We start from the raw sequence: 24,674 nt of genomic DNA, 5'->3' as shown, positions 1-24,674 counted from the left end.
TTTCGACTCAGTCACAAGGTGGCAGTAAATATCAAGTTTTTATACTTAACGTAATATCCGTAGCTAAGGAATCTTCTTTTTCTTTAAGTTAGGAACTCTATTTGAAATTACTGCTTTGATAAAGTATATGGGATATAATACAGGCATCTTAGAATATTAGACTGTTCCATTTGATACAGGATGAAATATTGAAACCATCTTATGAAAATAAAACTTTTAAATTGGTAACTTTAGTATAAGTAGCTCTTACAGTGTTTGATGATATGTATCAATATTCTTTTTTCGGTGTTAAAGATAACATCAAAGTTTTCTACTTGGAATTTAGGGACAAAGGAATAATGACATTATTAGCAGTGGTAGACCTGTTGAGGATGCTTATTGAAGGGAAAGAACTACATTTGTAATAGCAATAAATTCCATACTTGGGTAGCAGTGTATAACATGGTACTATGTATGAACAAGTATCACCAGATATTTATTGACTAAATAATTAAAATAAAGGATAGGAGAACTTTGCAGAGAAGTCAGCAGATCTAATTTTAGAAGGAATAGGATTTATCTTTGTTTATATGCTTATACAATAAATACAGGTTCATGAAGAAAAATTTGTTCATGAAGCAATATTAGGGTACATTCCACAAATTTTTATTGGATACATACTATGTAACCGATATTATGCTAGGCAGTGGGAATATAGTGGTGAATAAGACAGACCGTATTATCAGACAAGTTGCTAACACTAATCTAGCGATAAGTTATTGTATCTATGTGGTATAATCTGGAATCATTTAAAATATAAAAGTGAATTTGTAGTACTAAAACCTCGATAAAATATTAAAATATTGCATTTCACAATTTTAATAATATGGTTAGATTACATCCTAAATTAAATATATCCTAAACTGATATACAAAGATTCCTCCTTTCATATAATATATTAAAGTTTCCTATTAGAATTTATTCTTTCCTTTTATAGCTGAACTGTGTTGTGCTTGTTTTATTTGTTTTTTGATCTCTCTTTAGAAACCTAATGATTTACGAGTTTTGGAGAACTTTACATAAGTTATTATAGAACAAGTAGGCATTTCTTTTTGGTATTCCACTATGTTTTCTTAGGCTGAAAAGAAATTGTAGTATTTAGACAGGGTGGATACCCTTAGACCTGGATGAGTTTCATATGTGTCATTTGTTCACACACACATTTAAGGTGTTTCATTTGCAAGGACTGCTCTAAATGCTAGAAAATCAATGATGAGTAGAACAGACACAGTCCCTACTCTCTAGGAGCTCTCATGGTAGAAACAGACATTAATCAGATAAACACACAGTAATTACAGACAAGATAAAGAAAGGAGCTTGATTCCGTAAGGGCATAGAAACCTGATGTAGATCAGGGTGTCCAAGAAGGCTTCCTTGAAATGGCACATATTTAGAGATCTCAAGGGATGAGAAAGACAGAACTCCACAAAGGTCGGTGGGGGTGGGGTTGTAACAAAACAGATTTGAATTTCGAAAAGATACCTTTAGCCTCAGGGTAGAGTCATAGCAGAATTCAGGGAGATGAATTAGAAGCCTTTCTTGGTTATCTACAGGACAAAAAATTGACTAGAGTAGTGGCAGTAAAGAGAAATGGACAGGTAAAAAAGATATTTCAAATTTGAGTGGTAAAATTAAAAGGATATGCTGATTGATTTGATTAAACATTGGGGAGCATAGGAATGGGGAAGCATGAAAGACGATACTTTAAAAAAAAAAAAAAGCCTACAGCACTTGGTATTCCTAGGTGGTCTCCCATCCAAGTACTAACCAGGCCCGACCCTGCTTAGGTTCTGAGATCAGACGAGATTGGGCATGTTCAGGGTGGCATGGCCATAGACAAAAAAAAGATGATACCTTGTTTTTTGAGTTGTACAAGAATTGGGCTGTGTTCACCAATATGTCCAGGAAGGAAACCATATTTGGTTTTTGACATAACTGAGTTTTAGAATGTTTGCATTACAAAGGGGTATAGAGAAGGCAGTAAGGATACATGGGTCTGGAATTTTCAGGAGGAACCTGGGCCAACGATATAAATGTAGGATTCATTAGATTGTTGACGGTTTTGGGGGTCGTCTAGGATAAAAGTGAAGAGCAAGTAGAGAAGGCAGCATAAACTAAGGCTTAGGAATTCCCATCTCCACTGGCAGAAGAGCCTGCAAAAGGGACTAAAAAGGAGCAGCAAGAGAGGTGGGAGAAAAGCCAAGAGAGGAAAGTGTTGCAAAAACCAAGGGAACAGTGTTCAGCAGCAGTGTCATGCTGCTGAGAGGTTCAAATAAGAATGGGATATAAAAATATTACCAATACTCAACAACTGAATTTTCTACATTAATAATTATAAAATGTTCATTTTCCTTTATTTAGGCACATCCACTATACTGCTTACTAGAATAAACTGCGCAGATTGGTCTGATGTATGTACTAAGCAAAATGTTACTGAATTTCCGGTCGTAAAGATGTACAAGAAAGGCAAGAACCCCGTATCTTATGCTGGTATGTTAGGAACAGAAGATCTCCTAAAATTTATCCAGCTGTAAGTATTCACCTTCACCTTAAGATTTTTAAACTTCTAGGTCTGTAAAACTTCTAATTATATATGTTGTTGACACACTTTGAATAGGTTAAGGAAGATAATAGAATTGAGATCACAGGATAAGCGTTGATGAGGAGAGCTCGTTCACATTCCATCACTGTTCAGGAGATAGAAATTTTGTTTAATGAGGGCGATATTTTTTGTTTGTTTAGAATGGTATTTGTCTTTATTTTGTCAAATGTTTATCCTTAGGAATATAATGTTTGCTAAGTTCAGTATGTTGTATTTTTTATAAGCTGAAAAGTATCTTTAAAATTAATTTGAATATAGCTATATATTCATCTAGCAACAGGATATCATGTCCAGTGAATATAACATCTGTCCGAGAAGCAGAAGAATATTTAAGTGGGGAATTATATAAAGACCTGATCTCCTATGCTAGCGTGTCAATACTGGGACTATTTAGTCCAAACATGACAATAGGTAAGTAGAATTGAACTTTCATTTTTAACGCCTACAGCACCTGGTATTCCTAGGTGGTTTCCCATCCAAGTACTAACCAGGTCCAACCCTGCCTAGTTTTTGAGATCAGACGAGATCGGACACGTTCAAGGTGGCATGGCCGTAGACAGAATTGAACTTTTAAATTACATAACACATAGTTAAAAATTCATTTACTAGTTTGTTTGTTTTTTTAAAGAATTACTATCTTTTTTAAATTACAGAGAACTCATACAGGACTTTGAAAATACAGAGAAAGTTGAAGAAAAAAATCTATAATTAGAGTTGTTAAATTTTGATGTAATTCCTTTCCTCTTTTTCTGTACACCTATGTATTGCATATTTATATATGCTTTTACATAATTGGGCTAGTACTGTGTATCTAGGTTAGTTTCTTGCTGTTTTTGTTTACCTGGGTGCATTTTTTCCCTGAGAGAAGTATCCTTCATAAACATCATGGCTGTATAATATTTGATTGGATGACTCTACCATAATTTATTTAACTGTTTGCCAACAATATTTGTTGGGTTTTTTTTTTTTTGGTCTTTTTGCTGCATGTAGAGAAGATATTTATTATGAGTCTTTGCATGGATTTTAGTATATTTAATGAGTATAGGTCCCAATAGGGGAATAACTTTGTCTTCCATAAACATTTTAAAATGCAGTTTTAGTACTTCTCCAATAAATTACTGAGATTTTATATATTAAGAATATTAAGCTTTTATCATTTTGCTCTAATTCTTTTCTCCCAGTTCACTGTTTGCTTTTTAACTTTCTTTAACAATAATTTTCTATATAGCAGTTTAAAAAGTGTTTTCAAATTTATCGATTTTGAGATTTCTTCCAGTGCTTTTAGCTGTAGAAAATCCTTATATTCGTTATCAGTTAATATTCACTTGTATTTTCTTCTTGCTTTATTGGTATTTTCTTTATATTGTTTTTTTTTAGCTTTAAATATTTTTCCTTTTTTTGAAAATTGTGATAAAATACACGTAACATAAAGTTTACCATTTTAACCAATTTTAAGTGTATAGGTAACTAATGTTAAGTATATTTACATTATTGTGCAACTAATCTCCAGAACTTTTTTATCTTGCAAAACTGAAACTATACCCATTAAACAACTCTGCATTTCACCTAGCCCCTGGCAACCATCATTCATTCTACTTTCTGTCTCTCCGAGTTTGACTATTCTAGGTACCTCATATAAGTGGAATCATACAACATTTGTCTTTTTCTGACTGGCTTACTTCACTTAGCAGAATGTCTTCAACATTCGTCTATGTTGTAGCATGTGTCAGAATTTCCTTTTAAGGCTTAATATTCCTTCGTATGTATATAACGTATCCATTCATATATTGGTGGACACTTGCATTGTTTCTGCCTCTTGACTATTATGAATAATGCTGCTGTGAATATCGGTATGCAACTCTCTTCAGACCCCACTTTCAATTCTTTTGGATATACATCCACAAGTGGAATTGCTGGGTCATGTGGTAATTCTATTTTTAATTTTTTGAGGAACCACTGTACTGTTTCTCATAGTGGCTGCACCATTTTACATTCCTACCAACAGTATTTCAACCCTACTTGCTTTAGCACGTACTTATACATCTATCCATCCCTCCCTACATCAATCGATTTTATTTTTGATGCATTTCAAATTTTTTTTTTTCCTTTAAGCTTTGATATAGTACTTTTATAGCAATTAATTTTACTTTATAATTTTGCCATAGTATCAGACTAATGTAGTATCACAACTCTATTTTTAAATTCTTGGTCTTTATTTCTTTCTTGCTTCATAGGAATGTGTCTTTCAGTAAATTTTAAGGGAAAGGTACACAGGGAATTTTTTTCTGACCAATAGTATTGCTTAGAATGTTATTCTCTTGCCTTTGCGTACAGATAGCCTCTTAACTGGGTAATAAAATCCTTAGCTTTAGTGTTTTCTATATCACACAATTGCCACTTATCTAGCAAACTTCTCCCCTTCTTATTCTTTCTTTTATTAAGATGAATTTCAAATCCTGAATGAAATCTTTCAAGAATATTTGTATAGGAAAAGGATTCCAGTGTCTAGCATAGTATTTGTATATAGTGGATACTGTCAACTACTTATTAAATTTTGCTTCCTATACATTTCTGTCTAGTAATTTTTTCTTCTGCTTTTTCTTCAAAATCTTTAAAAATAAAAGCCAAAAGAACTTACTACAAAGAAATATTAAGAATGTTAATGTGTGCTTTGTGGCTTATCCTCTTAAAAGTAAAATACTAGAGAACATAGCTTTTTAGTTTGTATTTTCTTTATGAAAAATGGTGAAGTGAATGAGTCTGTGTTTTACTCCTTTGTTTTTCCCTTTCTAATGTTTTCGCTCCCACTGTTGACTTTTGTCTACCTCAGGTTCCTGGTGTCCTGAAGTTCTCATTTATTTCTACACTGGGCCTCCTTCCAAAAAGAATTAGTCTTCAGATAATAAAAAGCACAAATACAATAAAATCATTAAAACAAGGATAAGATTAAGCAATACAGGATGGGGTGTAATTATGTAGAATATCTAGAAAACACTGCAGTTGATCATAAAACTTAACCCTGAGCAATCTGGTAGTACCAGAAACGTAAAGATGAAATTTTTTTCCATCTTACCAAATTAGGATGCTGGCTCACCCATAGAGAAAACTTTCCCCTGATTGTAAATGCTGAAGAGGAATTTTTCATACTGTTTTTTATATGAGATCAATATAAGGAACAGTGTACACGATTATATTTCTACACAAATGATAAAATTTACAAGTAATTATATCTCAAAAAAAGTCAAAAGTATAATGTTAAATTATATCCAGGCAGTTCTGGTGTGCCAAAATGATACAATCTGGATATGATGCTTTTTTATTATTTCACCAGATTGACTATTCCCAACTATCTCAGTCAGGTATTAGTTCTTTTTTGTTGTTTTTACTTTTTGCAGACATTCACATGATAGTTACTGGACTTTCAACATATATTGATTGAGAAAATGTGTAACAATAAAAGGCTATTATGAATTCATTAACATTTTCATGTACATTTGTATTTTATTCATAAAAACTAACTCCTGACATTTACTGAGCACTAATTTTGCATCAGATATCGATTTGTCGTTTATATAGATTCTAACGGTTTGAAAACTAATATACTGTGAATTTCATGAGGGCTGAAATTTCTCTTTTGTCTACCTGTATATCTGCCAGTTCCCTCTACTGGAAAGTTACTATTTTTTCTTTTGCAATTAATAAATACCTTATGGGGATATAATTTAAAACTGTAAATGTCCTGTTTCTCATTATACTTTTGTTATTTAGTTTTAGAAATCATTGCCTGGAGGAACTATCACTATGAGGGTTGCCAAGTGGAAAATTTCTAACTCCATTATTCTTTCTACACTTATTAGCTATAAGAGCCTTCCCTTATCATTTGTTTATTAGTGTAGATACCTGAATTCTTATTTTATTCAATGAGATAGTCAGTTACTATCACTAGTTTGCTCAAATTAGGTCAGTGGGAGCCCCTTCAGTCTGACTGTTAGTCTTTCTGCCATGACTCCATCATTCTTTGAATATGTCCTTTTGGCCCAAGATAGTCCCAGCCCCATTCCTAGAATCAGATATTTCTCTAAGGAGTCCAGGTACCTTTTAGTGAGACACTGAATTTAGAAACCAAGATCTAGAGATTAGTAGTACTTTTAGTTACTGGAGTGTTCTTGCTTCTCAACTCTTGCTGACAGAGTTAAAAAGCAGCTTTGTGTGGGTGTGTGTGTGTGTGTGTGTGTAACCAGTAATATGTGACAGGAGAAAAAGGGCAATATTACTAAATTAATGTATTTTTATGCAATTAAAATGTTTATAGTTAAATAACTAAATATTATAGGTCACCATTAATATTACATCCAAGCATATTTATAGTCATTAAAACTTTTTATTTAGATAACAGATTATCTCCTTATATTTGGGGTTGCCATACATTCTGACATATATGCAGTTTTCATCAAGGAGGAGAATATTCCTGGTTTTAAACATTCAGAGGAAAATTTACACTCTGATATAGCAGAAATGGATATGCATTTGAGGTATACAGTGTTAAATGATCCTATCCCATAGGTAACTTAGGATTTATGAACAAGTGGATTCATGAAGAGCATTTCAAGAAACATTCATGAGTAGAGAGGCTTCTATATGTGGAAATTATATAGAAATATTAATGTAATTTTAGTGATTTTTCAAAAAAGAAGCTGAAACAGATTCTATTAATGTCATTGCTTTAAATCAATTATTGACCCGAATTTAGTCCTTTTTCCTCTTAGAAATAAAAGTATAGGAACTCAGTCCTTTCTTGTCGCTTAATTTTCTTATGAATCTTTTCTGCTTTTGTATAGCACAGGATAAAGAAAATATTTTCATGGGTTACTACTTTCTCATTAAATTCATGATTATAAATGAGCTCTCAGTGCTGCCTACTGGCTGACCGTGCCACTCTAGCAAGTTTGCTTTCCTATGGACAATGTTTCTCAATCCTGTGGAAAGTATTCATCCTTTTTAAAGAAAATAATCTTGTGGTTATCTGAAGTTAACACTGTAGATGCTCAAATCCTGATTATAGTGCTAAATGCTAAGGTACAGATCTTTTGGATTTAGCATGCCCAGACCGCTAGGTGCTTTATGACTCAAATCTTCCATCATTGTTTTTGTCTTTGAACTCCTGTGACCCTTTCTTGCCCCAAGCTGAGCCATCATTTGGCCTTCACTTGGCAAGAACACATCATTTATATAAGTCCACCCCTGCTCTTTTCTCATTCAGCCTACAACTATTTAATTCACACTTGCTTCTTGGTTATAAGATAGTCATTAACATGATCCAGAATATGCTATTATTTATGAAAATGTATTCAGAAATTTATAGAATAATTTAATTTCAAAAGCAGTATCCTAACAAATGAGAAAAGACTGATACACAAGTTAAAGTTCATAAGTAACAAAAACCATTACAAAAAATACAGGGAGTATAAAAAGAAGACTCATATCCCTCATAAACAATCACAGAACCCTAACACAGACATTGTTAGAGGACTAGAATGTCCAGTCTTCTATTTTCGTTTATATGTATAGGCGTTTTTAGATTTTGTAATTATAATGTGTATATCATTTTACATACCTGCTTTTTTTCCCCAGGCTACATATAGGTTAGTTGTCTCCATTTATCCTGCCTTAGGAGTAAATTTAAAAAGGCAACAAATATTTATTCAGTAGCTCTGTATGATTAGAGCTCTAAAAATCAATTACATTTAGAGTACATTTGTTTAGGGAACCATAGTTGCATTGTATCAATATACATGTCCGTGATAAATGTCATAAAAAGAACACAGATTTATTTTAGAACTACTAAGCTATATAAGGTCTGCACTTAAATGTTTATCTTTATAATTAATAACAAAGCACTATCATTTATAAATCTGTTCATCAGTTGAACAGCACACATAATTTTAAAGTTTTCATATTTTTGTCTGTGTGTTGATAGCAAAAGAAGATTTCATTGAAGCAGGAAAGTACCTAAAAGGATATGTTGTCACTGGAATTTATTCTGAAGATGATGTTTCAATACTGTAAGTTCATTGGTCTTCTAATTTTAGAGAGGAAGGACTTTGTAAAATAATATGTTGCTTATTTTTACACAGTTGATGAAGAAGATAGGGCAGCAACATAACTAATTTTTAATTTCCTTCTCTGGGAAGTGCCACCTGGCTATTTAGAATTTTTAGATATTCTTTTACTTTAGGCTAAAGCCTCCACAGGAGCAACCTTGGATTTATATTACTTCATATTCCTGTAAAATTTTTCTTTTTTGTGTTCTGTTACCTGAAATTTGATTCTTTGTGGAATTGTCATATTTTGGGCAAGTGAAGGGGAATTTTCTTTCTTGAGTGTTTGGGTTTTGATTCGCCACCAAGGTGTGTGTGTGTATCAAAATCTTTCCATATTTCCAGATTTCTCCCAGAATTTTAGTTGCAGCTATACCCTGTAGTCCTACCTAATTTTAAGTTACTGCTAACATACACTTAGTGGTTTTAGCCACTTAAATTGCTTTATTTGTAGAACTGGGGCCTCCTGTGAACTACCAAATATTTTAGTTACTGCAGAATGAAAGACTGAACTGAAAATTTGGAGATTATGATTAATCTGCACTAATGGCTCATTTTCAGAAGCAAGTGGAGTTGTTAAGCCCAGTAGTTTATCTTTCTTACCTGCTGATTGTAATATTCCTAATTATGATTTCCAAGCTTAAATCTTTCATCCTAAGCACTGGTAACATATATGCTTTTGATGATCAAGCCCCTGTTCTATCCATGAAATTAGTAATTTTTTAAAAGTAAATACCGAACTCTAGATCTTTGGGAAATATGACTTTTTCACCTGCACGTGGACAATCACCCACTCTCTTCTTGTCTGCTGTTATTGTGCATTTAATTGTGGCCCAAGCAACTAGACCAGTAGTTTTCAGGGTGTGTTTTGTTTATAACTGACTGGTCAACTAAAAGGGTCCTGCAGGTAGTCCGATGATGGCCTCTCTGTTCATGTTTATATTATAATGTCCGTTCTTTGTTCTAGCAAGAATTAAGTTTTTATGATGTAAATGTGATTACCTCACTGGTAATTTCACACAAAGCATTCTTTTTCCTAATTAGGGATGTTCTTTTAGGCTTAGTTAGCAAAAGTAGTGATAGGAGGGAGCAGATTTGGGCTCTGTTTCAGTGGAGAGAGCATAGGCTCTTTATCTGGAGTACCTCAGTTTGATTTCTCTCTCTGCCATTTATTACTCTCTGAGTCCTGGTTTCCTTGTCTGTAAAATGGGGGTGATAGTGGCTCTTTCAAACAGCTGTGTTGAGGGTTAAATGAAACCTTAACTACAAGTACCTGGCGTAGTCTCTGCAAATAGTTTTCTAATAAATTCCAATTACCCTGCTCAGCATATATAGCAAGCAGTCCAAAAAGGTTGAGAACCATTCAGTTTGTTCCTCATTCTGTTTCGATATTTCCTTGAGTAAGTTGTCTATAAAAAAAAAAATCTGGCTAGATTATTATCTGTTGCTTTCTTTTAAGCTAGGTTGTCAAGGCTTTAGAAGATAAATTTGTCTGTAAATTTAGTTTTTTTTACTTGGTAGTAGGACTTTCCATTTGCTGCCTCCCACTGTGACCTCTTGGCCTCATTGTTCATGTTTTTGATGACTTGCTATATTATAGTTGGAAATTTTAATACTATATTTCTCCATAGGTCAAATAAATATACTGCAACTCTTCCAGCCCTGCTGCTAGCCAGACACAAAGAAGGCAAAATAGAGAGCATTCCAATAGCTAACACCCATGCGCAAGACATAGTTCAAATAATAACAAATTCATTACTGGAAACATTTGTGAGTATATTTTATAATAAGGGTGTTATTTGAAATAAGGATATCTAGATCAGTGAAAGGTAGTTTAATATGTGATTTGCCAGCTTTTTTTTTTTTTGGCATAGGGCATGATGTTTGTGAGCTGAGGATTCTTTGGGTTGCTCTCTTTTATTATTCACTCATTATGTGTACTGCTTCTATAGCCCATTGCCAAAAGTTTACATGTCTTTGGATTATTTTTATTGCCAAGACTAGTGTAGCTGATGGCCCGTTGAAGTACTTAATCTAGGCTGAAAATTGGTATAAAGTACGTGGATTCCTGAGAGTCAGACTGTTCAGCTTTAAATCCTTGCCTGATTCCTTACTGGCTTTATGTGTAACTTCTCTGTGGCTCAATTTCCACATGTGTAAAATGTAGATGATAATAGCACCTGCTGCCGAGAGTTACTGTAAAGACTAAATGAGGTATGTGTACAGTGCATATGTTCAGTGTTTGGCCCCTGGTAACCATTCAACAAAGATTAGCTACTATTCTTATTATTTAAACAGTTTTAGAACAAAATGTTGACTTAATAAAAGTCCCTCTTTTCAATGCTTACTTTGTATAATAGTGGATTCAGGAGCACAAAAGATATAATCTGCATTTTTTGATTTCATTTGGTTTGTATTTATATTAAACATGGCTAGATTATTATAAATTTATGCTTTTCTACATTTATAAAGTGACATACGGAGCACTATTAGCTATAAATACTGAACAAATATCCTCTTATTTTTATGTTTTTTGTCATAATGTTCTAAATGACATATTTTAGGCTCAAATAAATGACAATAGTTCTAATCATTAAGTCTTTTGTCACTTTGGTTCTGTTCCCTCACTACCCCCTACCAATTAAAGTTACAGGTTATAATTAATCAAATTATTAATATTTTCAGGATGTAGTTTTCTAAATTATTTAGTAAAGTAACAATTTTGTCTTCAATAATATTATTAAATGGATATTTTTAAGCTTATACATAGTGTGATATTTTTGGAATTATTATAAGCCTTCAACTATTTTTTTCAGATAATACAAAAAACTATAAAGAAGAAAGTTAGAATCAACTATATCTCTTTAACTAAGTTTATATTTGGGGATATATTTTCCCAAACTTTAGAAAAATTCTGTGTGTATATGTGTTTATCTTTCTATATTAAGGGGTATTTTCATTAAGAAATAAAGATAGGTATATTATTTTTTCTAAATTGTCTTTAGTTTTGTTTAACTCAGGGGTCATTCTTGTAGGTAATCTTTGGGTATTTCCATGAGTCAGTATTTGTGGTAATTTGAATTGCTATTCCAAAGGGTAGGCACATTTTTAAGGCTTCTGATACTTATACCTGTTTTGCCACACAGAAGATTTGTATTATTTTACTCTTTTTGCCTAAATGATAGATAAAAATTGATGTCTTATTTTTTTTCTTTAATATTATATCCTTTAAGGCTGAGAAACTGTGGGCAAACTTATCAAAATCTGTTCATTGCTTAGGCAAACACTGCATTGTGTCAGTGTTTTAGTCAACAATGTTTTGGTTTATAAATGCTGAACAGCTATAATAAGAATTTTTCTGCTTTTAGTGTGTGACCTTTCCATAAATTCTAAAACCCTCAAGTGGTTATTAAATTTCTTAAAGCTGCCCTGTGTTGGGGGTTTAAGTCTAGAGCCCGTAGTGCCTGCTATAGCCAGCGAGCAGCACGCTCATCTGGCCTGCGTTTAGGTGCTGGGAAGACTTTGGTTCCCTCATTTGAGCAGGAAGGAGTGGGTGATGGTAAACATGTGTTATATGGCATCACATTTTTATTTAACAAATCTGATGACAAATTAGTCTAGGTAAATAATGCCCAAATGATAACTAACTACATAAGCAATGATGTATCCAAGGTTGTCACACTTTGAACTATTTGTTAGGAAATATGTTTAGTATTTTTCTCAGATACATTGAGTTCCTTTTTTTATGCTTTTATTATGAATAAGAATACCAGAACCCACATAATTATAGCCTCTTACATACTCAAATAACCAAAGGTCACCCTCCAGTTACCACATTTAATAACCTTTTCTGTTTCTCCTTAGCCTCTCAGTAACAATCAAAACTATTAACTATGCCATTCCTTTTTAAAAGTTTCTCTTTCTCTGGCTTTTGCAATTCAGTCCTCTCTAGATACTCCTTCAACCTTCTGGCCACTCTAGGGTTACATCCTCAACCCATTTTTTTTTTTTCTTTTCAGATGTTCTTCCTTTGGGAAGTTTTATCCATACCCATAAATTCTACCATCATTATACGAGCTGATGATTCCTAAATCTGATTTCTAATTTTAACTTCTAAACTCACAGACTCTTTGTCTCTCTTTTCTGACAGACATTGGAAAGAGCAGAGCCCGTCACTGGTCAGTCATTCCACAAATTCATATTCCAATCAGTCATCCTAAAACAGGCCTAACCATGTCACTCATTTGCTACAAAATCTCAGTATTCCTGGGAACTAGAAAACCTGTGGAATCATTTGCCCACCCGATCTGACAGCTACATTGGCCTCTTGGATGCCTAAGTCTGGCATATTTCACTTTCATTGTTCCCCAGATGTTATATATGCCTTAACACCTCTCTGCCTATCCTTATCATGCTCCCTATATCTGGAATCCCTGCTCCAACACATACTTCAGTCTGTCAAGATCTTGTTCCTTATCCAAGGCCCAGATCAAATATCACTATCTAAAATCATCCATGAGCTCCCCGACCTTGTTTTATAGCTTAGTTTTGAGCCAATAGGTTTTCTTATTTTTATACATTAAATTTTTTATTGGACCACAACAGTTTGTATACCCGTCTCCTCTAAAGTATGAATTCTTTGAAGGCAGGGAAAATATTCTATTTCGTTTCGGTTCAGTACCTAGCATAACATTTTGAACTTTGTCGTTCTTAGTGAATGTTTAAATTGAGCAGTGGTACCTTGATCTTAACCTAATGTTTCAGATCTGTTGAGTGAGGAGATCTGCTGGCTGGATAAGATCTGTCCCTTTTAGGAAGGGCATATAGCTCACATAGGAGGTTCAAGATTGATAGTTAACACAAGAAGACAACATAGAAGAATTTGGAGGAGGGATATAAGATTTAAGTCATGAAAGAGGAAGGTGTGAGAACTATTTTAAGTGCAGAAGAAAAAGAATTTGAGGAAAATAAGAATTGGCAGAGGAAAGTGGCTTTGAAAACAGATTTTAATGTTTTAGGATGATGAACTAAGTAATTCAGTGGTGGTTAGCACTATGAAAGAAATCAAATTGTTTAATGAGATTTCTAGTGGGATCCAATGAAATGTGAAGCTGATGAATAGGATGCCTAGGTGCTAGTTTCAACTCTTCTATTAGCCTTGTGACTCTAGCAAGTCAGCTTCTCTTCTTTGGTTTCCTCATCTGTCAGCTGGGAATTATGTATCTAATAGAGGATGATTTAATCTAGCTTATAAGCATATCCAGAAGATGAAATAGTAGATGTGGAACTAAAAGTGAAAAATGGTAGACTTTAATATTCTAAGTCATAGCTATTTTTAATTCTAAATATATTGACATCGTTAGATGCTCTTTCCAATTCTTATCAATAATACATTGTCTTTTACAACCATCTAAAAATGGTTTCTTTTAATTAAGAATAAAAGGATTAGATTTCTTATTTTTATTAATTTTTTGTTATTTTAAACCCCAAAATAAGCGACTGTTTTAGCATATTTTTGGTTATTTTAATTATGCTAAAAATCCACGATATTGAAACATAAGATTTTATTTTAATTTTAAGTAATCATAGATGTTAAAAGATATCTTTAAAGCTCACTTACATTTTTTTCAACAATTTTATGTTAGTTGAAAAATATAACAAGAGTTTTGTCTTATGTATGTATGGTGGCTAGTCCAGTCCCGATCTTAGCATAAGAAATCATTAGAACTGTTACATCCTTGTAAAATGGGAAGCTCCTTTAAATTAATTTACTTTCAAATTCTATTAGTAGTTTTATTTTGAAAATAACTAATTCATTATTAAGGTAAAGTGGGCTTAAATAAAAACTTGAGATATAATTATTAGTATAGCAGATCTCTCCTTAAATGAAAATATGTTTGAATTACATTTACAAACTAAAATTGCATGAGTGATTTGAACATATTTTCATTGCTCTCCATGTTGTTGTTTTCACAGCCAGAAATCACTGTGGAAAATCTTCCCACTTATTTAAGGCTTCAGAAACCATTATTTATTTTATTCAGTGATGACAGCATAAACCCTGAGCATAAAAAAGCAATACTGACACTGGTAAAAGGGAAACATTTGGATTTATTTACCCCTTGCTGGCTAAATCTGTAAGTATATTTTTATTAATATTTAAAAGGCAAAGAAAGTATAATTATCATTATTTCATTAGGAAATGAAGCTCTCTACCTTCAGAGTTAATATTTTGGGACCATTGTGTATGTCATCATGATATTTTAGTAACAAAACTCCCTCAGGTTGTCTAAAATGCTCTTGTTCTAGATTAATTCTGTTCTACAATAATTTTTTCCTTTGTAGTATTTTTTTCAGCTTTATTGAGGCATAATTGACAAAATCATAAGATATTTAAAGTATACATTGTGATGACTTGATATATGTATACATTGTGAAAAGATTTCTCTATCTAGGTAATTAATACATCCATCACATCATCACCTGTTTGTACACACATATAAATTTTGGGAGGACATGAGAACCTTTAAGTTCTATTCTCAGGAAATTTCAATTATATAATAGAGTGTTATCAGCTACAGTCAGCAAATTATACATCTTCAGACCTTAACCATCTTACAGGTGAAAGTTTGCACCCTTTTCCCAACCTTTGCCTATTTTCCCCAACCCTCAGTCTCTGGCAACCACTTTCTACTGTTTCTACGAGTTGAATTTTTTTTTTTTTTTTTTTACATTTCACACAAAGAAGATACTGTGCAGTATTTGTCTTTCACTTACTTAAACATAATGCCTGTCTATCCATGTTGTAGCAAATGGCAGGATTTCCTTCTTTTTCGTGGCCGAATACTCCATTGTGTGTGTATGTATGTGTGTATATTCATAATGTTGCAATGAATATAGGAATGTAGATGTCTGTTCTCTTTGATAATCTCATTTTCATTTTTTTTCTGAATCATATAGTAACTATTTTTAATTTTTTGAGCAACCTCCATACTGTTTTTCAATTTACATTCCTACCAACAGTGTGCACAAGGGTTTCCTTTTCTCTACATCCTCACTAACACTTATCTTTTGTAGTTTTGATGATTGCCATGCAAACAGGTGAGAGGTGATAGCTCATCATGGTTTTTATTTGCATTTCCCTGATTATTAGTGATGCTGAGAATCTTTTCATGTACCCGTTAGCCATTTGTATGTCTTTCCAAAATGTTTATTCAGTTCTTCTGCCTGATATTAAATTGGATTGTTTGGTTTTTGTCATTTTTGAGTTCTTTCTTTATTTTGGATTTTAACCCCTTATCAGATATGATTTGCAAATATTTTCTCCTATTCTGAAGGTTGGCTTTTCATTTTGTTTTTAGTTCCACTTGTTTATTTTTGCTTTTGTTGCCTTTGCTTTGAGTGTCATATGGTAAATTTTAAAAATAATAATTTTTCTGATTAAAATTTTTTTTTCTGATTGTCCATTGAGAAAATTTTGGCAAATATACAGAAAAATAAGCATTGTGATATTTTGGCATTTTTCTTCATTTTTTTTAGACCTCTGTATTTTTGAAATGTAGCTTAAAATGTTACAGAAAGTTTTCAGTGCATTCACCAACAGTATTTCTGGATATGTTTTCTAGATATATAGCTTGTGTTACATTTAATGTCTGTGAACATAGTTTGCATATATACACACTATCCATTCTTCAGATTCATCAGAAGAAAGACCTTTTATTTTTAACTCATTTGAAAAATTACAAGAATAGGGCAGTGTACATTTTTGCTGTGAAGAGTTCACTAACAGTTTAACCTACTGCTTGAGACAGAATTTTTTCAGGTAATTATCCTTGTAGGTATCTCAGAATAAAATAGTATTTTCTGTAATGTGGAATGTGCTATATTAGGAAAGCTAGGTTCTTAAACTTATGGTTTCCTTGTATGGACATGATTTTTAAAATATTTTTTATTTGAAATTCTTTTTCTTCAAAGAAAAATGATTTTATTTGGAAAAGAAGTATTATAAGTATCTTGTTATTTTATAGTTTGCAACCATTTAATTTTTTAACTAACATGTGACCAAGTACTTGGCTAAACTTTGGAAAGAACCTATTGATTATATTAATTGTGAAGCCTGTTTTTCATTAAAACTCTGGCTGCCTTTTTTTCTCCTTGGAGAAACACAGTGCCCTATGTTAAAAGAAACTTTTTAATATAGACCTTATGGTTTTTTAGGACATCTTTTCATAAAATAAACTTACTAGCATAATACTATATTTAAAGGTTACTGTTCTACAAACTTGTTTTCATTGTTTTGTTACAGAAAGAAATATCAATTAACATGTTCAATTGCTGCCTTTTGTAGGAAGAATACTCCTGTGGGGAGAGGAATTTTGCAGGCATATTTTGGTGTTCTGCCTCCCACTCCTCTTCTTGTTGTGGTGAATCTGCATTCAGGTGGCCAAGTATTTGCGTTTCCTTCAGACCAGGCAATAACTGAACAAAACCTTTTATTGTGGCTTAAGAAGTTAGAAGCGGGACTAGAAAGTCATATCAGTAAGTTTTGTTAAGACACACAGTTCTGTATTTTGTTTCATAGATTTTTAGACTTGAATTATAGCTAATGAATTGAATTGTAATATTTTTAAGTATCCTAAATGTTAATATGTTGATAGCATTGTCTATGGGACAGTCTCCTATGTGATAGGTATTATTACCCATAGAAAATAAGTACCATTGTATTAAACTTAATAATAGCTAACACTTATTGAATGCTTACTAGGTATCTAGTACGATGTTAAGTGATTCAATATGCATTATCTCATTTCATTTTCACAAGAGTTATATGAAGTATGGTTACCTTTAGAAGAGTTAAGTAACTAGTTAAAAGTCATATAATTAACCAGGAAATAAGGAAACTCGGATTCCAACCTGGATGTCTTTTACTCCAGAGCCAGAATTTTGAACCACCAAAAAATAGATCTCGATGCATAGAATTTATGATGCTGGCTTATCACATGCCACAGCTTCCATTTTTCTAAAACATATGTGAATCTATACTTGTGGTATACATGCATATGTTAATTTATATACAACAGGCAACAATAGGCCTGTTGCTATAATTTATAAGTAAGGAACATGTAATAATGTAGATCTTTAGTATATCAAGGAAATAGTGTGAAATTTGATGTAATAACAAGTCTTCTAAGGAACTATCCAAAGATTTTGTTATTGGATACCAGATAAACTATATTATAATATTTTGACACTGTCCCACGATAGAATCCTAAAATAAGGGGTGTGTCTGTATATGTGAATATATATGTATAAGTTTACACACACAGTTCTGGTTTACAAACTCCAGTGTTATATTATTTCTTAGCCAACATGATTAGTGTATATTTATATATATTTAACCAAATACTTTAATTTATTTTAAGTTTCAGTCATTGTAGCTCACCTCTTCTTCCCAGGTAGTCTGTTTCATTTCTATTAAGTTAGGCAGTTTAACTACATTATGTTTAGCCTATAGATAGCATTTTTATATTGAAATATAATTCACGTACCTTAAAATTCACCCTTTCAAAGTATATAATTCACAAGGCTTTGTAACCATTACTACTATTAAATTCATATTTTCATCATTCCAAAAAGAAATCTCATACCCATTAGCAGTCAATCCCCATTATTCCCTACTCCCAACCCTCAGCAACCACTAGTTTACTTTGTCTTTATGGATTTGCCTAATGTGGACATTTCATGTAAATAGAATCACAGCATAGGTTTTCAAGGATCATTTTTGTGGATGACTAATACTCAATTGTATGGATATACTATATTTTATTTCTCCATTCATTAGTTGATGGGCATTTAGATTATCTGCACTTTTTGGCTATTATAATAATGCAGTATTATTTTATGTACATATTTTAATTCTGTCAATACACAGGTGTCTTATGCCAGTACCACACTGTTTTCAGTACTTCAGCTTTGTAGATTTTAAATTGTGATATTTGATTCTTCCAAGTTTGTTCTTTATTTCCATGATTATTTTGGCTCTTTTGGGTAGTTTTAGATGATATTTTTAAGTCTCAATTTTCTGAGCTAATTCTTAACTCATCATCTGGAAAGAGGCCTTTCTGTGGTTATTACTCATCTCTGACTTCTTCATTCTAGCCGCCCAGTATAGGGGTCTTTCAGTTGTAGCTCTTGACCTCTAAAGATAGTGTGATCACTTCTCTATCTTCATTGCTATTTTACAGAGTCAAATGAGTGTTGTCATTTTGCAGCTGCTGTGATTCAGGCCCCATGGACTGAATAAGTCAAATAGGATTATATGAAGCTAGGGCCAGAGTACCTCTCAAATGGAATTGCTTCTAAAAAGTTAGTAATATTCAAAGACACACAAACCTGAGCCTCCTTGATTACTGTGTGGCTCCTAAACATGTCTTTCTTTGTTTCCTCTTCTACAACTGTAAAATGATATCACTAGTTCCTACTCTGACATCACATATTTATTTTAAAAAATCAAATTTTGTATACAAAAGTGCTTTGTAAAATGTAAAATCTAAAGCATTATCACAATTCATGTAAAGATCTTTTCCTACAAGGAACATCTTGAGAGCCTTTGATTTCTCAACTCAAAACATCGCCAAGAGGGAAAAAATAGAATTATTGTTCTGAGTTTCCTGAGAAACTGGTGTATCTTCCATTACAGTTTTGTTCATGAATGCCATTGCCAACTCACCTTGAGGGGTATTCATTATTTCTTGGTATCCCTGCTGCTAGTCTTATGTAATTCATGCAGCCTCTGCAGCAGGGAAGAAGCAGACCAAGCAGCACTTGTCCACATTGGATCCTGTTTTCTGTGCCAACAGGACCTACTCTCACCACTCTTTGGGAGATGGATATGAGACGAGGGTCTTGCAACTACCCCTTTAATAGCCCTAATCTGTGCATGGTGCCACAGCAGTCTGCCTTACCTTGATTGCTGCATGTCTTAATTTCTGTAAATTTGTGACCACTGGCTATTTTTAGTTGAGAATTACATTTAATTTTGGTCAAGACCTTTTTAGGCCTTGGTTTTCTCATTTTTAAAATTGGGATAATAATTGTACTTACCTAATGAGATCTTAAGGATTAAGTGGACAATGTCTTGTATACCGTAAAGGCTCAAGAAATGTTAGCTATTATTGTCATTACTAATTTCTGTCCAGTTTTAGGTGTTTTGTCATCATCTCAGAACACTAGGCTACAGTGTCTACTTTAAAAAATACTGCTAAATATGTCCTGTGGTTTAAATAGCACTTTTCTTTAAAATACTTTAAATTAATAAAGGTACTTTATCTGTATATTGCAAACTACAGTTATTCTTACCTCTTGCCCATTCATTATATTCAAGAAAATATTTTATCTCCTTCTCACTTTTGAATCTGCTAACCTGGGTGACAGTAATTTGAAACATCAGGTACAGTGGTAGCCTAAAGTTAATACCCTGCTGAAGTTCCAGGTACTAGCATTTTGTATAATTGAGTCCAAGTGAAGAAATATATATATCAGTGAATATAAATACACTGCATATGTGTTTATGCAGATTTTTGTTTGAATTTTAATTTACTCTAGGAAATTAGAATTTATATGAATTTCCTAGGCTTTTAAAGATATTTATATGATTTATGAGAGATGCTTAAGTCTGTATTTTATGAGCTTTTTTTTTCATGTAAGTTTATTTTCATTAAGTTCATTTTTGTCATATAACATCTTTCACTGAATTTATTTTTTAAAGGTTTACTTTGCAAATTTCCTTATAGTTATTTCTCAAAATAGTATTTTAAATGGACAATTAAAATTTTAAATTATTTGATAAAATCTGTTTACTAAATGGAGAAAAGTTAGCTAATTTATCTCAGGTTATTATATATTACCATGTTATCAAGCTTAAATCAGTTTTCCTCTTCCAATGACCAATGTTTTCAAATGATGTTTAGATTCACTACCAGAAAGCCCATCTAAGAAATTGTTAAATGCCTATCTGTTTATAGTACAGTTGATTCTATAGCAATTTTTAAGTATTCCTGTCTATAATTACTTTTATAAAGTGAACTTGTTTTCATAAAGTGTGTGCAAAGGATGTCAGTCAAAAGCTTCAAAAACAGAAAATCCTTGTTAAAATGTCAGTAAATACTTGTCTAAATAATAAAATAAGAAATATGAATGTGCCAAAATTTTTTTTTGGAATGATTCATAAGAAACAGCTCCAGTTCTTTAGGATAAAGACAGGGGTAGGGAGGGAATTTTAACTTGTATCTGTGCAGTAATCTCATAAACATATTGCTGTTTTTTAAAACCTCAACAAGAGTTAACTGACAGGGAGATTTTCCTATTAATACTAACCTTTATTTAGAATATGATAGAGTACAAATATAATATAAAAAATGAAAATGGCTAGTAATGAGAAATGTATCAAGTTTCTTATATATGATTTTTTAAATCTGTTTATCTTTAACCCTTGATCACATGTGTCTTTTTTTCTAGCAATTTTACCTGCCCAGGAATGGAAACCTCCTCTTCCTGCTTACAATTTTCTACGTATGATGGATGCTGCAGCATCATCTCACCATCCCGCTAGGAAAGATCCTGAGTGTATGAAAGAAACTGTTGTTCAGGAGAATGATAAAGAACAACATGAAGATAGATCAGCAAACAGAAAAGAACCAACTGAGACATTGAGAATAAAGCGCTGGAATAGAAGTAATGTATTTAAAGCAGAAAAATCATTTAGGCATGATAATAAAGAGTTATGATGCTTAAAAGTGAGCCATTTTCATAGGGCTATAGAAAGCTTTCCAAAGTCTTTTTGGCTTAATAGACTTAAGAATTTATTTCATTAAAAAATAATACTAAATCATATCAAGTTTCTAGACCAGTGCTATTCAATAAAAATATAATGTGAGCCATATATGTAATTTAGAATATTCTAGTAGCCACATTAAAAAAGGTAAAAACAATCAGGTGAAATTAGTGTATTTCACTAAGTGTACCCAAAATAGTTCAGTTAACAACAAAAAAAAAAGAGGTATTTTACATTTTTTAAAGATCAAGTCTTCAAAACCCAGTGCATATTGTACCCTTATGGCATATAACACTTTGGAGTAGCCGCATTTCACATGCTCATAACTACCACTGTATTGGACAGCTCACCGCTAGACAAAAACTGGTATAATTAACTTATTTCTAATGCAGTATATTTTGAACTCTAACCACAGTTGACTCCATAATGAAATCATACAGATGATAGTTGTGTTTGTTTTGTTGTAGTCATGATAAGACCAGTGTATCTTAACTAAGGAGCAGTTTGCCCCCCAGTGGACTTTTGGCAATGTCAAGGGACATTTTCTATTAGGGATGCTACTGGCAGCTAGTAGAGGCTAGGAATGCTGCTTAAATACCCTGCTATACATTGGGTAGTCTCCCACAACAAAGAATTATCCTGCCCAAATGTTAATAGCGCCAAGGTTAAATAACCCAGTCAGTATGCTAAACTAACCCGTGACAGAGCGGGCTCCCTGAATTATCTCGTTCTTCTCAGTTGCTGTATTGGAAAAAATCTTGGATATTAAAGATAAATATTAGGTAGACTTATTCTGATTATTATCTGGACACATCCTTATCTTTTCTTATAAATTATTTTTATAACATTTTTAAAAAGTAATGAAATAACCCTAAATAGGACTCAGTGAAATATATGTGTAATATATATTATATAGATCACTATATATTAAAATATATATAGTGTTATGTATGTTACATATTCTGTATATAAAGAAGTATATAATAGAATGATAGTTCTCATATATAAAAAGTATGTATATGAGAATCTTAGAAAACCTCCCATTTCTCTAAGGTATATTGTTAATTTTCAATCTGAACAGGAGTTAAACATTCTTCCATTCTCACAAAAAAGAGAGCCATGTGTGAAATCTACCCTTGTAAGCTTTGAACAGATCACTTGGTCTCCCTGGGACATTGGGCTTCATCTATGTAATGAGAGGGCGAGATTAGCTAAAAATTAATTTTTCATTCCAGCAGAACTTGTCAGGCCGATCTGTTCGTACCGTATTTTTTGAGACATTTGTCGAGAACATCCTATTTGGTTCTCCACTGTATTTCTCCTTGTAATATCTACTTGGTATATCTTGGTCTTAAAATTTTCTCTACATATGATTTGCCTAGTATAAATGACTTTCATAATAAATTTAAAAATAAACAGCTAAATTTAAGTAAATTTGTAACATAGGTCATTTGGCTACCCCTTTTCAGTTTTTTCTAACAATGGGAGATTTGAGAGTCTATAGTAATAAAACATTGTCAGCCTAACCATTAGAAAATGCTAATAACTATAAGCATATAGAAACATGAAATTGATGAGTCACTGTACCATGCCAACAGTTTTGACAGTTGTTAATATATGTTCTTTTAGCAATTTGAAAAAAAGTAACTGAATTTCAGGTGACCTTCTAAAGCTTCCTTTGGCTTTGGTCATGCCCTCTATTGAAGCAGTTACCCTGTATCAGTTGGGTTTCTTTGGTTGCAAGCAACACAAATTCAACCCTGGTTAACTGAAGCAAAATGGGAATACAGTTGTCCCTTGGTATCTGAGGGGGATTGGTTTCAGGACCCCTCCTTCCCTACAGATACCAAAGTCTGAGGATGCTCAAGTCCCTTATATAAAATGGTATAGTATTTGCGTATAACCTATATTTATATATAGGCTACATCAGGGTATACTTATATATCACTTCGTTCTTGTTGATTCAGCATAGTGCTTGGCATGTGGCAAATACAAGTTTTGCTTTTTGAAATTTTCTAGGGTTTGTTTTGATCCATGGTTGGTTGAATCTGTGGATGCAAAATCTGTGGGTATGGAGGGCCAACTGTATTGGATAATTCACAGAGTTAGAAGAAAAATTAAGCCATGCTTTGAAAAGAGAAACCAAGGATGCTGGCTTTATGTAGCAGGAACCAACAGCTTAGTGATGAATTAGTTCCAAATGTTTTTCTATCTTTTGTGATTCAGAGAGTCTCGGGAAAGTTGGTTAGTAGAAGAATAAGCACTTTAACTGGTAGCCCTAACCAATAGTGGAAATAAAATGGAATCATAAAAACTCATTCCAAAAGAAGACATGACAGTGACAAAAATGGCACAAATAGGAAACACTCAGCAAAATGGTAAACTTAAATCCACCCATAACACTATTTATATTAATGGTCTACACACCCCAAGTAAAACCAGAGACTGTAGATAAGATTTTAAAAGAATTATATAATCTCTACCAAAAATCCCAAATCTTTAAACATGAAAATGTGGATAGGTTAAAAATAAAAGAATGAAAAGAAAGATATCTTGCAAACACTAATCAAAAGATAGCTAGAGTGGTAGCTATATTAACAGACAAAATAGACTTCAGAGATAAAGAGGCATAATATATAAAGAGGTCAATTCATCAGGAGATGTAACAAGTCTAAAGTGTGCATGTTTCTAAAAGGAGATCTTTAAAAGCTGATAGATCTACAAGGAGAAATAGACAAATCTATTAAATATCTGGAAACATCAACATTCAGTTGTTGATACAAGTAAACAAAATCTATAAAGATATAAAAGACCTGAAAAACAATCAACTTTACCTAGTTAATATTTGTAGAACATTCCTCTCAACAACAAAAGAATATATATTCTTTTTCAAGTGTACATAGAATGTTCACCAAAGTAGATTATATTATAGGCCAACTAATTGAAGAGATTTAAATAATATGAAGTTTGCTTTCTGGTCTCAACAGCAAAACTAGAAATTAATAATAGATACCTGGAAATTTCCAAAATTTTTGGAAATCAACACACTTCTAAGTAACCTGGGGTCAAATAAGAAGTCACAAGAGAATCAGGCAATGTTTGA

The 24,674-nt window shown here is 32.5% G+C and overlaps 1 protein-coding gene and 2 pseudogenes across 3 annotated transcripts in view; 1 reads left to right on the top strand and 2 right to left on the bottom strand.

Moving 5' to 3' along the window:
* Nucleotides 1–24,674, top strand: part of TXNDC16 (thioredoxin domain containing 16) — a 77,081-nt gene that overhangs the window by 43,124 nt on the left and 9,283 nt on the right. For 2 of the 3 annotated variants that reach the window (XM_016120811.2, XM_016120810.2), the window contains 7 exons: nt 2,401–2,569; nt 2,916–3,052; nt 8,619–8,703; nt 10,371–10,509; nt 14,716–14,876; nt 17,087–17,277; nt 21,256–21,471. In XM_016120811.2, coding sequence (XP_015976297.1) covers nt 2,401–2,569; nt 2,916–3,052; nt 8,619–8,703; nt 10,371–10,509; nt 14,716–14,876; nt 17,087–17,277; nt 21,256–21,471 — 1,098 coding nt within the window. Of the gene's footprint in view, nt 1–2,400; nt 2,570–2,915; nt 3,053–8,618; nt 8,704–10,370; nt 10,510–14,715; nt 14,877–17,086; nt 17,278–21,255; nt 21,631–24,674 lie in introns of those variants that run through there. The other variant, XM_016120812.2, reaches the window with a different exon arrangement.
* LOC118601216 lies at nt 1,759–1,877 on the bottom strand (annotated as a pseudogene).
* LOC118601316 lies at nt 3,081–3,199 on the bottom strand (annotated as a pseudogene).

This window comes from Rousettus aegyptiacus, unplaced genomic scaffold (genome assembly GCF_014176215.1).
Source record: "Rousettus aegyptiacus isolate mRouAeg1 unplaced genomic scaffold, mRouAeg1.p scaffold_m13_p_3, whole genome shotgun sequence".
Classification (NCBI taxonomy): domain Eukaryota; kingdom Metazoa; phylum Chordata; class Mammalia; order Chiroptera; family Pteropodidae; genus Rousettus; species Rousettus aegyptiacus.
This window is presented reverse-complemented; position numbering and strand designations above follow the sequence as displayed.